Consider the following 15,249-nt stretch of genomic DNA (forward strand, 5'->3'; position numbering starts at 1 on the left):
GGTATCACCCACCTGCCCCCTGACTGGGGTATCACCCACCTGCCCCCTGACTGGGGTATCACCCACCTGCCCCCTGACTGGGGTATCACGGACACTGCTGTTTACAAACCATTTAATGTCCACGTTCCGTCAGCCCGTTGAGCAAAGATCCAGTCTGGAAACAAACAGAGAATGGGGCTGACCAACGGGGCTGGCCAATGGGGCTGACCAATGGGGCTGACCAATGGGGCTGGCCAATGGGGCTGACCAAAGGGGCTGGCCAATGGGGCTGGCCAACGGGGCTGGCCAACGGGGCTGGCCAATGGGGCTGACCAACGGGGCTGGCCAACGGGGCTGGCCAATGGGGCTGACCAATGGGGCTGGCCAATGGGGCTGACCAAAGGGGCTGGCCAACGGGGCTGGCCAACGGGGCTGGCCAACGGGGCTGACCAACGGGGCTGGCCAACGGGGCTGACCAACGGGGCTGACCAACGGGGCTGACCAACGGGGCTGGACTACAGGGCTGGCCAACGGGGCTGGCCAACGGGGCTGGCCAACGGGGCTGGCCAACGGGGCTGACCAACGGGGCTGGCCAACGGGGCTGACCAACGGGGCTGGCCAACGGGGCTGGCCAACGGGGCTGGCCAATGTGCAAGGATGATTTCACAAGCTGCATATTTGTTTAATTCAACGAATCCAACCTCCTCACCCCAACACTGATATCTTTCATCTGTAATTAATGTTTGCCCGGACGCGGGATTGACTTCATTTTTGCTGTTGCTGTTGAGATAAATTAAGTGAGATAAATGGACGTCTCCACGCTGTGTCCCCGCCTCTGACCCCGCCTCTGACCCCGCCTCTGACCCCGCCTCTGACCCCGCCACTGTCCCCGCCCCTGATCCCGCCTCTGACCCCGCCACTGTCCCCCCCTCTGTCCCCGCCTCTGACCCCGCCCCTGTCCCCGCCTCTGACCCCGCCTCTGACCCCGCCACTGTCCCCGCCTCTGACCCCGCCTCTGACCCCGCCTCTGACCCCGCCTCTGTCCCCGCCTCTGACCCCGCCTCTGACCCCGCCTCTTTCCCCGCCTCTGACCCTGCCTCTGACCCTGCCTCTGTCTGTGCCCAGCGGTTTAAAACTAGCACATCCCCCATCCCTACACAGTATGTGGCTCACAGACCACCAGTGACCAAAGACCAGCTTGCCAAACGTTTGTCACAGAGTCACCCAGCACCGAAACAGGCCCTTCAGCCCAACTTCCCACATCAACCAACATGCCCCATCTACACTAGTCCCACATGCCCACACCGACCAACATGCCCCATCTACACTAGTCCCACCTGCCCACACCGACCAACATGCCCCATCTACACTAGTCCCACCTGCCCACACCGACCAACATGCCCCATCTACACTAGTCCCACCCGCCCACACCGACCAACATGCCCCATCTACACTAGTCCCACCTGCCCACACCGACCAACATGCCCCATCTACACGTCCCACCTGCCCGCGTTTGGCCCAGATCCTTCCAAACCCTGTCCGATCCATGTTTTTTAAATCTTGTGATAGTCCCAGCCTCAACTACCTCCTCCGGCAGCTCATTCCATTCACCCACCACCCTCTGTGTAAAAAAGCTACCCCTCAGGTTCCTATAAATTGTTCCTCACCTTAAACCCACGTCCTCTGGTTCTTGATTCCTCTCGTCTGGGTAAAATACTCTGTGGAATTTAGCTTATCTATTCATCTCATTCATGTTCATCAGTGATAGGGGCAGAATTAGGCCATTCGGCCCATCAAGTCCACTCCACCATTCAATCACGGCTGATCTATCTCTCCCTCCTAACCCCATTCTCCTGCCTTCTCCCCATAACCCCTGACACCTGCACTAATCAACAATCTATCTATCTCTGCCTAACCTCAGCATTACACCCCCTGTTTTGTGTTCTAGTCTTCTGGAAATAAATGCTAGCATGGTTTTTATTTCCTCCAATGGCAGCACATCCCTCCTCAGCTATGGGGCCCAACTGCTCCCAATATTCCACATGCTCTCACATGTGGAAGGGGTAGACAGGGACATGTTGGCCGGTGTGGGCAGGTTGGGCCGAAGGGCCTGTTTCCATACTGTATCGCTCTAGCACTCTATGAGAGACCGTTGCTTGTTGGTTGTATGTGTGGCTTCCTTGGTCAGGTGTGGTCTTGCTCTGTCTGCATGTTTTCTGTAGCCCTCACTGCCAGCACAATGATGAATGCTCACGTCCCCTCTGCTCATTACTTGTGCAAGAAACGTAAACAGAAGGAGTCGAGCTTTACATTTTTTGACGTAAATCTTGGGCATTAAAAACGAGGTCTCCTTGAATCATGAGCACAGATATTACCAGCTCTCCCCGGCTTAATTAACCTCCTGAGGGAAGTGAATGACTAACTACCTGGCCACATTTACAACTGCATAATGTTTCTGAATTTTACCCTTAAACCAGCAAAATAATGGCAGTACATTTGTGGTGATCAGCGTGACATTGTCTGGCCCTTATAACCGTGGCCAGTGTAGTCCGGCCCCTATAACCGTGGCCTGTGTAGTCCGGCCCCTATAACCGGCCAGTGTAGTCCGGCCCCTGTAACCGTGGCCAGTGTAGTCCAGCCCCTGTAACCGTGGCCAGTGTAGTCCAGCCCCTGTAACCGTGGCCTGTGTAGTCCGGCCCCTATAACCGGCCAGTGTAGTCCGGCCCCTGTAACCGTGGCCTGTGTAGTCCGGCCCCTATAACCGGCCAGTGTAGTCCAGCCCCTGTAACCGTGGCCAGTGTAGTCCGGCCCCGATAACCGTGGCCAGTGTAGTCCGGCCCCTATAACCGTGGCCAGTGTAGTCCGGCCCCTGTAACCGTGGCCAGTGTAGTCCGGCCCCTGTAACCGTGGCCAGTGTAGTCCAGCCCCTGTAACCGTGGCCAGTGTAGTCCGGCCCCTATAACCGTGGCCAGTGTAGTCCGGCCCCTATAACCGTGGCCAGTGTAGTCCGGCCCCTATAACCGGCCAGTGTAGTCCGGCCCCTGTAACCGTGGCCAGTGTAGTCCGGCCCCTGTAACCGTGGCCAGTGTAGTCCGGCCCCTCTAACCGTGGCCAGTGTAGTCCGGCCCCTGTAACCGTGGCCAGTGTAGTCCGGCCCCTGTAACCGTGGCCAGTGTAGTCCGGCCCCTATAACCGTGGCCAGTGTAGTCTGGCCCCTATAACCGTGGCCAGTGTAGTCCGGCCCCTGTAACCGTGGCCAGTGTAGTCCGGCCCCTATAACCGGCCAGTGTAGTCCGGCCCCTGTAACCATGGCCAGTGTAGTCCGGCCCCTATAACCGTGGCCAGTGTAGTCCGGCCCCTGTAACCGTGGCCAGTGTAGTCTGGCCCCTGTAACCGGCCAGTGTAGTCCGGCCCCTGTAACCGTGGCCAGTGTAGTCCGGCCCCTGTAACCGGCCAGTGTAGTCCGGCCCCTATAACCGTGACCAGTGTAGTCCGGCCACTATAACTGTGGCCGGTGTAGTCCGGCCCCTGTAACCGGCCAGTGTAGTCCGGCCCCTGTAACCGTGGCCAGTGTAGTCCGGCCACTATAACTGTGGCCGGTGTAGTCCGGCCCCTGTAACCGTGGCCAGTGGCACTCAGAGCCCGGTAACGATGTGCTCTGCTCTCAACCTTCTGCTGATCATTACTGCCGATACTGCACCAATTATTCAACCTGCTGCAAGGAACTGCAGGTGCCGGTTTAAATGGAAGATAGACACAAAATGCTGGAGGAACTCAGCGGGACAGGCAGCATCTCGGGACAGAAGGAATGGGCGACGTTTCGGGTCGAGACCCTTCTTCAGACTGATGTCAGGGGAGGGATAGAGATAGAATGTAGTCGGAGACAGTCAGACTGGTGGGAGAACTGGGGATGGGGAGGGACGGAGAGAGAGAGAGGGAAAGCAGGGGCTATCTGAAGTTAGAGAAGTCAATGTTCATACCGCTGGGGTGTCAGCTGCCCGAGTGAAATGCCTCACTGACAATGGAGGAGGCCCAGGACAGAAAGCAATTATTAAACTCTGCTCTGAAAAAGTAAACAGCAGAAGGACATTTAAATAGGTGTGCCGGGAAAACACAGTCAAAGGCAACAGTAACGTCGTTTAAAAGACTTCTGGACTGGTTCTTGAATGAGCAAGGCAAAGAAGGAGGTGGAATTAGTGTAGGCAAATGGAGTTAGTAATGATAGACAGGATGGCCAGTAGAGATAAGGTGGGCCGAAGGGCCTGTGTCTATGCTAGGCTACGATACCATACGATACGATACGATACGATACGATAGAACTTTATCCCAGGAGGGAAATCGATCTGTCATAAACACCAGATACACGAAACACAAAATGCATGAAAGATGAAGTTAACGTGACGAGGGGAAAGGATTGGGGATGGGCAAAGATTGGGGGTGGGGGGGGTGGGGGGGGTGGGGGGGGGGGGGAGTGGGGGGAGTGGGGGGAGTGGGGGGAGTCAGTCGACCCCACGACAGAGGGGGGAGGGGTTGTACAGTTTGATAGCCACAGGGAAGAAGGATCTCCTCTGGCGTTCTGTGCTGCATCTGTCCTGCGTCTGCCCTGCGTCTGTCCTGCGTCTGTCCTGCGTCTGTCCTGCATCTGTCCTGCATCTGTCCTACATCTGCCCTGCTCTGCAACTCTCTGACAATGATTCTATGCAAGTGCATTGTGGCCAGGCTGCCTTGGGAAGTGGGAACCAGGAATGAGTGGGTTAACCTATGATGAGCGTGTGTCGGCACTGGGCCTGTACTCGCTGGGGTTTAGAAGGTTGAGGGGGGACCTCATTGAAACGTACAGAATAATGAAAGGCCTGGATAGAGTGGATGTGGAGAGGATGTTTCCACTGGTGGGAGAGTCTAGGACCAGAGAGCACAGCCTCAGAATTAAAGGACATTCTTTTAGAAAGATGAGGAGATATTTCTTGAGTCAGAGAGTGGTGAATCTGTGGAACTCATTCCCACAGAGGGCTGTGGAGGCCAAGTCAGTGAATATTTTTAAGGCAGAGATGGACAAATTCTTGATTAGAACATGTGTCAAGGGTTATGGGGAGAAGGCAGGAAAATGGGATAGGAGGCAGAGATCAGCCATGATTGAATGGCGGAGGAGACTTGATGGGCCGAATGGCCTAAGTCTCCTATAACTTGTGAACTTGTGAACTTGTGAAATGATATACCTGTGCACAGCCTGCTGTGAGGAATGGAATCTGAACTAATTGTGTTGTTCAGCTCTTTTACGATCTTGCCACAAATCTCACGTCAAACCAAGTCCTGGTTTTTTATTGCCTTATTTTCTTCGCACAACTACTTAACTATCTCTAAATCTCCGGGTGTATTGGAGCTGCTTAGCGCCAGGGGGCGAAGGAACTGAAATTAAAGTCAAGTTTATTGTGATAGGCTCAGGTACAGTGAGGTAGAGGTGCAATGAAAACATTGCTGGCAACACCAACACATAACGCACAATCGCATAACGCACCGTCACATATATACATCACACATAACGCACCGTCACATATATACATCACACATAACGCACCGTCACATAACGCACCGTCACATAACGCACCGTCACATATATACATCACACATAACGCACCGTCACATATATACATTACACATAACGCACCAACACATAACGCACCAACACATAACGCACCGTCACATAACGCACCAACACATAACGCACCGTCACATAACGCACCGTCACATAACGCACCGTCACATATATACATCACACATAACGCACCAACACATAACGCACCAACGTATACATTACACATGAATGCTCCAACTCACAATGAAAATGCGAGAAGTAAACAGCTACAGTAAGCAAGACATTAGTGCCAAGACATTCACGGACAAGCGACAAGCTGGTGGGAGTGCAAGAGGTCGTGGTATTCCAGTGGTGGGGTGAGACTCGGTTTGTGTACTGGGCACAAACTGGTTCATTGCAGGTTCCTGAACCAAGCTGCACAAATCTAAGAGGTGGTGGGACGTGTACACGCGTGATATCTACGAGGGACCGCGTACAAGCATGATAACCAGGAGGTGGGACACGTGTACCAGCGTGATATCTAAGTGGTGGGACCGTGTACAAGCGTGATATCTAGGAGGTGGTGGGACGTGTACACGCGTGATATCTAGGTGGTGGTGGGACGTGTACACGCGTGATATCTAGGTGGTGGTGGGACTGTGTACAAGCGTGATATCTAGGAGGTGGGACGTGTACAAGCGTGATATCTAGAGGTGGGACGTGTACAAGCGTGATATCTAGGTGATGGTGGGACGTGTACACGCGTGATATCTAGGTGATGGTGGGACACGTGTACACGCATGATATCTAGGTGGTGGTGGGACCGTGTACAAGAGTGATATCTAGGTGGTGGTGGGACGTGTACACGCGTGATATCTAGGTGGTGGTGGGACCGTGTACAAGAGTGATATCTAGGAGGTGGTGGGACCTGTACAAGCGTGATATCTAGGAGGTGGGACGTGTACAAGAGTGATATCCAAGAGGCATTTCGACAGCCATGTGACAGGGCGGGTGAGTAGAGGCATATGGGGCACGCGGGGGCAGATGGGATCGGTTTAATTCATGCTCGGCACGGATATCATGGAATGAAGGGCGGCACGGTGGTGCAGCGGGTAGAGCTGCTGCCTCACAGCGCCAGAGACCCGGGATACATCCTGACCTCGGGTGCTGTCTGTTCAGAGTTTGCACGTTCTCCCTGTGACTGTGTGGGTTTTCTCCAGGTGTTCTGGTTTCCAGCGACATCCCAAACACGTGCGGGTTTGTAGGTTAATCGGCCCCTCTGTAAATTGCCCCTGGTGTGTAGGGAGTAGAGGAGAAAGTGGGATAACATAGAACTAGTGTGAATAGGTGTCATAGAATCAGAGAGTCATACTGTGTGGAAACAGGCCCTTCAGCCCAACATGCCCACACTGGCCAACCTGTCCCAGCTACACTATTCCCACCTGCCTGCGCTTGGCACATATCCCTCCAAACCTGTCCTATCCATGTACCTGTCCAACTGTTTCTCAAACGTTGGGACAGTCCCTGACTCAACTACCTCCTCTGGCAGCTCGTTCCATAGATAGATCAGCCATGATTGAATGGCGGAGTAGACTTGATGGGCCGAATGGCCTAATTCTGCTCCTATCACTTATGGCCTCATGACACTGAACTGTGGTCTGAGTGTCACTGAGCCCACGATGTGTGTGTGCTTGTACCGTGGTCTCGGGCGTGGTAGACGTCTATTGCTGGTTTGCCAAACAGCGCCGTGCTCCTCGATTTTACTTTCTGCAGTATGAACCCAACTGTGTGATCAGGATGAATGTCGTGGCTCTCCGTCAGTGTAGCTCAGGCCTCAGTGGTGCAGGACTACACCAGCATCTGGCCATCAGTGCACAGAGGGCATGTGCATGTAATAAATGGTTAAGTATGAAATCAATTACCTGTAAGTTATAATATAAATTATCACTTTTTATAATTAGTTTCTGAGAGGTAAAATGGTTAGTTTCAGAAAAGTTAATTAATCTTCTGCAGATAAGAAATGCCTTGCCTCATCTCAGTATAATTTATGACACAGATCAATAATTGGCGTTCAATACAGGGCAGGTTAATTGGATTTGACCAGTTTACGCACGAAAAAATGAAGGGAATTATGTTCTGAATAAAATCAGACTCATTTAGGAGTTTATTAAAACGCACTGATGGGGGGATTGTGTGTGACGAGGTGTTGCAATCAACTACAGTTGTTCACTGCTTCTGAATTCATCTTCTTGTAGACACAGAGTGCTGGAGTAACTCAGCAGGTCAGGCAGCATCTGTGGAGAACATGGATAGGTGACGTTTCACAGAGTGCTGGAGTAACTCAGCAGGTCAGGCAGCATCTGTGGAGAACATGGATAGGTGACGTTTCACAGAGTGCTGGAGTAACTCAGCGGGTCAGGCAGCATCTCTGGCGAGAAGGAATGGGTGACGTTTCGGGTCGAGACCCTTCTTCAGACTGTCCCGCTGAGTTACTCCAGCATTTTGTGTGTACATTGGGTTTAAACCAGCATCTGCAGTTCGTTCCTCCTCATCTTGTTGTGTGTTGTGTTTGGCCGGGATTTTCTCGGGGAAGTGACTGGTCAGTTGTGTTCTCTTGCAGGGCCGGAACCTTCTTCCACCGGCGCCGGGGGGGCCGAAGCTGAACTACACGGTGCTGATCGGCGACACGCCCTGCTCCGTCACTGTCTCCGAAACTCAGTTACTGTGCGAGCCCCCAAACCTCAGCGGACAGCTCCGCGTCCTGGTGAGTGGTCATTGGTCACACCGTCCCATCTACTCTTGCTCCATCAGCTACAGAGAGCCACACAGCGTGGACACTGACCTAACGGCACAAAGCCCCTACAGAGAGACACACAGCGTGGACACTGACCCAACGGCACAACGCCCATGGCCACAACATGCCCCATCTACACTAGTCCCACCCGCCCACACCGACCAACATGCCCCATCTACACTAGTCCCACCCGCCCACACCGACCAACATGCCCCATCTACACTAGTCCCACCCGCCCATGGGCACAACATGCCCCATCTACACTAGTCCCACACCCACCAACATGCCCCATCTACACTAGCCCCACCCGCCCACACCCACCAACATGCCCCATCTACACTAGTCCCACACCCACCAACATGCCCCATCTACACTAGTCCCACCCGCCCACACCGACCAACATGCCCCATCTACACTAGTCCCACCCACCCATGGCCACAACATGCCCCATCTACACTAGTCCCACCCACCCATGGCCACAACATGCCCCATCTACACTAGTCCCACACCGACCAACATGCCCCATCTACACTAGTCCCGCCCACCCATGCCCACAACATGCCCCATCTACACTAGTCCCACCCACCCATGGCCACAACATGCCCCATCTACACTAGTCCCACACCGACCAACATGCCCCATCTACACTAGTCCCACACCAACCAACATGCCCCATCTACACTAGTCCCACCTGCCCACACCGACCAACATGCCCCATCTAAACTAGTCCCACACCGACCAACATGCCCCATCTACACTAGTCCCACCTGCCCACACCGACCAACATGCCCCATCTACACTAGTCCCACCTGCCCACACCGACCAACATGCCCCATCTACACTAGTCCCACCTGCCCACACCGGCCAACATGCCCCATCTACACTAGTCCCACCTGCCCACACCGGCCAACATGCCCAATCTACACTAGTCCCACCTGCCCACACCAACCAACATGCCCCATCTACACTAGTCCCACCTGCCCACACCGCCCAACATGCCCCATCTACACTAGTCCCACCTGCCCACACCCACCAACATGCCCCATCTACACTAGTCCCACCTGTCCACACCGGTCATCATGCCCCATCTGCACTAGTCCCACACCGACCAACATGCCCCATCTACACTAGTCCCACCCGCCCACACCGACCAACATGCCCCATCTACAATAGTCCCACCTACCTACACCGACCAACATGCCCCATCTACACTAGTCCCACCTGCCTACACCGACCAACATGCCCCATCTATACTAGTCCCACCTGCCCACACCGACCAACATGCCCCATCTACACTAGTCCCACCTGCCCACCTTTGGCCCAAGTCCCTCTCAGCCTTCCCTGTCCATGTACCTGTCCAAATGTTTTTCAAACATCTTTTACATTCTGCGCTGAAGATCAGCTGGAAGAACACAGCGGGTCAGGCAGCATCCGTGCAGGGTGTGGACAGATGATGTTTCGGGTCAGGACTCTCCTTTGGTGTCTGTCCACAGATTTCTCCACAGACTGTCTGACCTGTTGAATTCTTCCAGCATTGAGTCATACCGCATGAAAACAGGCCCTTCGGCCCAACTTACCCATGCCGACCAACATGTCCATCTACACTCGTTCCACCTGACTGCGTTTGGCACATATCCCTCTAAGCCTTTCTTATCTACATACCTGTCCAAGTGCACCTTAGCCATGTACCTGTCCATGTACCTGTCCAAATGTCTTCTAAGTTCTGTGGTAATCATCACCAATTCAATCAACATAGAGCACTGGAGGAACTCAGCGGGTCAGGCAGCGTCTGTGCAGGGAATGGTCATGTTGGGTTGGGACATTTGGTCGTTGTCTGTCCATTCTCCCCACAGATGCTGCCTGACCTGCTGAGTTCCTCCAGCACTCTGTGCTTTACTCAAGATCACAGCATCTGCACTTCCTTGTGTCTCCACAATTAATCCCCTTTATTCAACAAAGCCCAGAATCTCCCCGTGTCTGCATAGGACATTGCTTTGTGGGACAGGCAGTCAGCCTACACACTGTAACGTACCACTGCAGATCTTTGGTCTTGTGTTGCAGGTCCTGGTGGTTGAGATGTTGATCTTTGGTCTTGTGTTGCAGGTCCTGGTAGATGCGATGTTGATCTGTGGTCTTGTGTTGCAGGTCCTGGTGGTTGAGATGTTGATCTTTGGTCTTGTGTTGCAGGTCCTGGTAGATGCGATGTTGATCTGTGGTCTTGTGTTGCAGGTCCTGGTCGCTGTGACAATAAACAATAGACAATAGACAATAGGTGCAGGAGGAGGCCATTCAGTCCTTCGAGCCAGCACCACCATTCAATGCGATCATGGCTGATCACTCTCAATCAGTACCCCGTTCCTGCCTTCTCCCCGTACCCCCTCACTCCGCTATCCTTAAGAGCTCTATCCAGCTCTCTCTTGAATGTATCCAACGAACTGGCCTCCACTGCCTTCTGAGGTAGAGAATTCCACACCTTCACCACTCTCTGACTGAAAAAGTTCTTCCTCATCTCCGTTCTCCGTGACGTTGATCTGTGGTCTTGTGTTGCAGGTCCTGGTAGATGCGATGTTGATCTGTGGTCTTGTGTTGCAGGTCCTGGTAGATGCGATGTTGATCTGTGGTCTTGTGTTGCAGGTCCTGGTAGATGCGATGTTGATCTGTGGTCTTGTGTTGCAGGTCCTGGTAGATGCGATGTTGATCTGTGGTCTTGTGTTGCAGGTCGTGGTCGCTGTGACGTTGATCTGTGGTCTTGTGTTGCAGGTCCTGGTGGGGGGGCTCCAGTTCTCTCTGGGCACAGTCTACATCTTGTCCGACAGCCTGCTGACGTTGCCAGCCACGGTCAGCATCGTGGCCGGAGGCAGCCTGCTCCTGGTCATCGTGGTCATCGTGGTCATCGCCTACAAGCGCAAGTCCCGCGAGAACGACCTGACCCTGAAGCGACTGCAGATGCAGATGGACAACCTGGAGTCACGCGTGGCCCTGGAGTGCAAGGAGGGTGAGGACCAGGGACAACCCACGGGGAAGGGCGGTCAGGGGGGGCTGTGTCTGTCTGTCTGTCTGTCTGTCTGTCTGGCGATCTGTCTGTCTGGCCGTCTGTCTGTCTGTCTGTCTGGCGATCTGTCTGTCTGTCTGCTGTCTGTCTGTCTGTCTGGCCATCTGTCTGTCTGTCTGTCTGTCTGGCTGTCTGCTGTCTGTCTGGCTGTCTGCTGTCTGTCTGTCTGTCTGGCTGTCTGCTGTCTGTCTGCCCACCAATCCTTACCCAAACTGACTGCAGTCGTCGGCAAACCCCACCGCCTCTCACCACTTCTCAGCCTGCGGCACACTACTACACACCACTGCACACTACAGCACACTACTGCACACTACTGCACACTACTGCACACTACTGCACATGACAGCTGACTGCATCAAGCGGCTGTTATCAGGCAACTGAACCATCCTACCGCAACCAGAGAGCGGTCCTGACCCCCCCCCCCCCCATCTACCTCATTGGAGACCCTCGGACCACCTTTGATTGGACTTGACCCTGCACTACTGCACTATCCTGTATCTGTCCCCTCTGGGCGGCTCGATTGTGATCATGTGTTGTCTTGTGCTGACTGGTTATCTGGCAGCAACAGCTTTCCACTGTACCTCAGCACACGTGACCATAAACCACTGTACCTCAGCACATGTGACCATAAACTCCACTGTACCTCAGCACATGTGACCATAAACTCCACTGTACCTCAGCACACGTGACCATAAACTCCACTGATGATGGTTTTGTTTTGCAGCGTTTGCGGAGCTTCAGACGGACATCAATGAGCTGACCAGTGACCTGGACCGAGCGGGCATTCCCTACCTGGACTACAGGACCTACTCCATGAGGGTCTTGTTCCCAGGCATCGAGGAGCATCCTGTTCTGCGGGAACTGGAGGTGAGGTCACTCCTCAATCGTGGGCATCTCCAGATTCAGCGACAGCTTCTTCCCGGCTGTTATCAGGCAACTGAACCATCCCACCACAACCAGAGAGCAGTGCTAAACTACTATCCACCTCATTGGAGACCCTCGGACTATCCTTGACCAGACTATGCTGGCTTTACCTGGCACTGAACGCTATTCCCTTATCGTGTACGAGTGGAAAGGATTGGGGATGGGCAAAGATTGGGGAGGGGGGCACGGAGGGGTGGGGAGTCAGTCTACCCCACGACAGAAGGGGGAGGAGTTGTACAGTTTGATAGCCACAGGGAAGAAGGATCTCCTGTGGCGTTGTGTGCTGTATCTCGGTGGAACCAGTCTGTTGCTGAAGGTGCTCCTCAGGTTGGCCAGTGTGTCATGGAGGGGGTGAGCTGTATTGTCCAGGATGCTCTGCAGTTTGAGGAGCATCCCCTCCCCTCCAAGACCCCCCTCCCATGAACCCAACTCCAACTCCACCCCCAGGACACAGGCGAATGCTGGTTTAGGTTTATTGTTGCCACACACCGAGGTACAGCGAAAAGCTTTGCTGTGCGTGCGATCCAAACAGATCAGACATACCACACATAAATACAATCAGGTCACACTCAAGTCCAATAGGTGGAGCAAAGGGGGAGATACAGAGGAGGTCAGAATATAGTTCTAATATTGTAACATCAGTTCCACAGACAAAGTCCAATGTCCGCAATGGGGTCGAGGTGAATCAGACAGTGCCCTAGCTTATGGAAGGGCCGTTCACAAGCCTGATCACACAGGGGGAGAAGCTGTTCCTGAGTCTGGGGGTGCACGCTCTCAAGCTTCTGTACCTTCTGCCGGGCGGGAGCGTGGAGAGAGAGGAATGACCAGGGTGGGGTACGGACACGTCTGGGATTATGTTGGCTGCTCTCCCGAGGCAGCGTGAAGTGTAGATGGAGTCAATGGTGGGGAGTGTGGTGTGTGGAATGGGCTGGGCTCCATCTACAATGGTGGGGAGTGTGGTGTGTGTGATGGGCTGGGCTCCATCTACAATGGTGGGGAGTGTGGTGTGTGCAATGGGCTGGGCTCCATCTACAATGGTGGGGAGTGTGGTGTGTAATGGGCTGGGCTCCATCTACTATGGGGGGGAGTGTGGTGTGTGTGTGGGCTGGGCCACATCTACAATGGTGGGGAGTGTGGTGTGTGTGGGCTGGGCTCCATCTACAATGGTGGAGAGTGTGGTGTGTGGGGGGGCTGGGCCACATCTACAATGGGGGGGAGTGTGGTGTGTGTGTGGGCTGGGCTACATCTACAATGGGGGGGAGTGTGGTGTGTGTGTGTGGGCTGGGCTCCATCTACAATGGGGGGAGTGTGGTGTGTGTGTGTGTGTGGGCTGGGCTCCATCTACAATGGTGGGGAGTGTGGTGTGGGTGTGTGGGTGGGCTGGGCTCCATCTACAATGGTGGGGAGTGTGGTGTGTGTGTGGGTGGGCTGGGCTCCATCTACAACTCTCTGTGATTTCTAGCTGTGTTGGGTGGTGCCATTATTCTTTGCCGGTGTGAACTGACTGACTGTCTGCTCACTCTGGCCACAGGTGCCCGGCAATGGGCAGCAGAACGTGGAGAAAGCCCTCAAGCTGTTTGGGCAACTCATCAACAACAAAACCTTCCTGTTGACGTTCATTCGCACTCTGGAGCTGCAGCGCAGTTTCTCGATGCGGGATCGTGGGAACGTGGCGTCGCTGATCATGACCGCCCTCCAGGGGAAGCTGGAGTACGCTACAGATGTGCTCAAACATCTGCTCAGCGACCTGATCGAGAAGAACCTGGAGAGCAAGAACCACCCTAAGCTGCTGCTGCGCAGGTAAGACCAGGTGCCCGGCCCTGCCCCAGGTGGCATGGTGGCACATGTAAGACCAGGTGCCCGGCCCTGCCCCAGGTGGCATGTTGGCACAGGTAAGACCAGGTGCCCGGCCTCTGCCCCGTGTGGCACGGTGCGAAGCGGGTAGAGCTGCTGCGCAGGTAAGACCAGGTGCCCGGCCCTGCCCCAGGTGGCATGGTGCGCAGCGGGTAGAGCTGCTGCCTCACTGCCAAGGACCCGGGTTCCATCCCAACTACCGGTGCGGCCTGGGTTTTCTCCGGGCGCTCCGGTTTCCTCCCACATTCCAAAAACTTACAGGTTTGTAGGTGAAATTACTTCAGTATAATTGCAAATTGTCCCTCGTGTGTGGAGGGTGGTGTGGGGGTGGGATGGGGGTGGGATGGGGGTGGGGGTGAGGGTGGGATGGGGGTGGGGGTGGGGGTGGGGTGGGGGTGGGGGTGGATGGGGAGTGTAGGGGTGTGGGCGGGGGCCTGGAACATGCTGCCAGGGGTGGGGGTGGGGGTTGGGTGTGGGTGGGGGTTCGGGGGGGTGCGGGTAGGGGCCTGGAAGGCGCTGCCAGGGGTGGGGGCAGGTACGATCGTGGTGTTGAAGAGGCTTTTAGACGGGCACATGGATATGCAGGGAATGTTGGGATATGGATCACGTGCAGGCAGAGGGGAAGAGTTAGATGTGCATCATGGCTAGCACTGCCTGGTGGGCTGAAGGGCCTGTTCCTGAGCAGTACTGTTCCTTGTTTGTGTGAGAAGCAGCTCTATGTACACTGTGGATATAACACAATCTGGAGAAGTGCTTGCACCTCTTAATTGGACAGCCGGCATCTTGCTTTAAAGCCGAGACTCACCGACATGCAACAAATCTGCAAGTCCGGTAATCTTTAAACAAAAGCACGCTGGTCGTTTGTGCTGCCGATAGTCTGGGAGAAGCTGGAAAGTTGGAAGTGAAGATAAACCATGCATCTGCCTGCCTGCCTGAGCACCGCAGCGTGTCTGGATAATGTGCATCTGCCTGCCTGCCTGACCATCCCAGCGTGTCTGGATAACGTGCATCTGCCTGCCTGCCTGACCATCCCAGCTCCTCTGGATAACGTGCATCTGCCTGCCTGACCATCCC

At 54.6% G+C, this 15,249-nt stretch overlaps 1 protein-coding gene across 1 annotated transcript in view; it reads left to right on the forward strand.

Annotated features, from left to right (window-relative positions):
• The window catches only part of LOC144605259 (plexin-A2-like), a 96,446-nt gene that overhangs the window by 48,929 nt on the left and 32,268 nt on the right, over nucleotides 1–15,249 (forward strand). Inside the window, exons 9-15 of the mRNA XM_078420352.1 lie at nucleotides 768–1,139; nucleotides 2,202–2,264; nucleotides 5,832–5,928; nucleotides 8,156–8,315; nucleotides 11,106–11,340; nucleotides 12,122–12,264; nucleotides 13,853–14,121. Of these exons, the coding sequence (XP_078276478.1) occupies nucleotides 768–1,139; nucleotides 2,202–2,264; nucleotides 5,832–5,928; nucleotides 8,156–8,315; nucleotides 11,106–11,340; nucleotides 12,122–12,264; nucleotides 13,853–14,121 (1,339 nt within the window). The remainder of the gene's footprint in view (nucleotides 1–767; nucleotides 1,140–2,201; nucleotides 2,265–5,831; nucleotides 5,929–8,155; nucleotides 8,316–11,105; nucleotides 11,341–12,121; nucleotides 12,265–13,852; nucleotides 14,122–15,249) is intronic.

The sequence above is a fragment of the Rhinoraja longicauda genome, chromosome 24, assembly GCF_053455715.1.
Source record: "Rhinoraja longicauda isolate Sanriku21f chromosome 24, sRhiLon1.1, whole genome shotgun sequence".
Taxonomy (NCBI): Eukaryota; Metazoa; Chordata; class Chondrichthyes; order Rajiformes; family Arhynchobatidae; genus Rhinoraja; species Rhinoraja longicauda.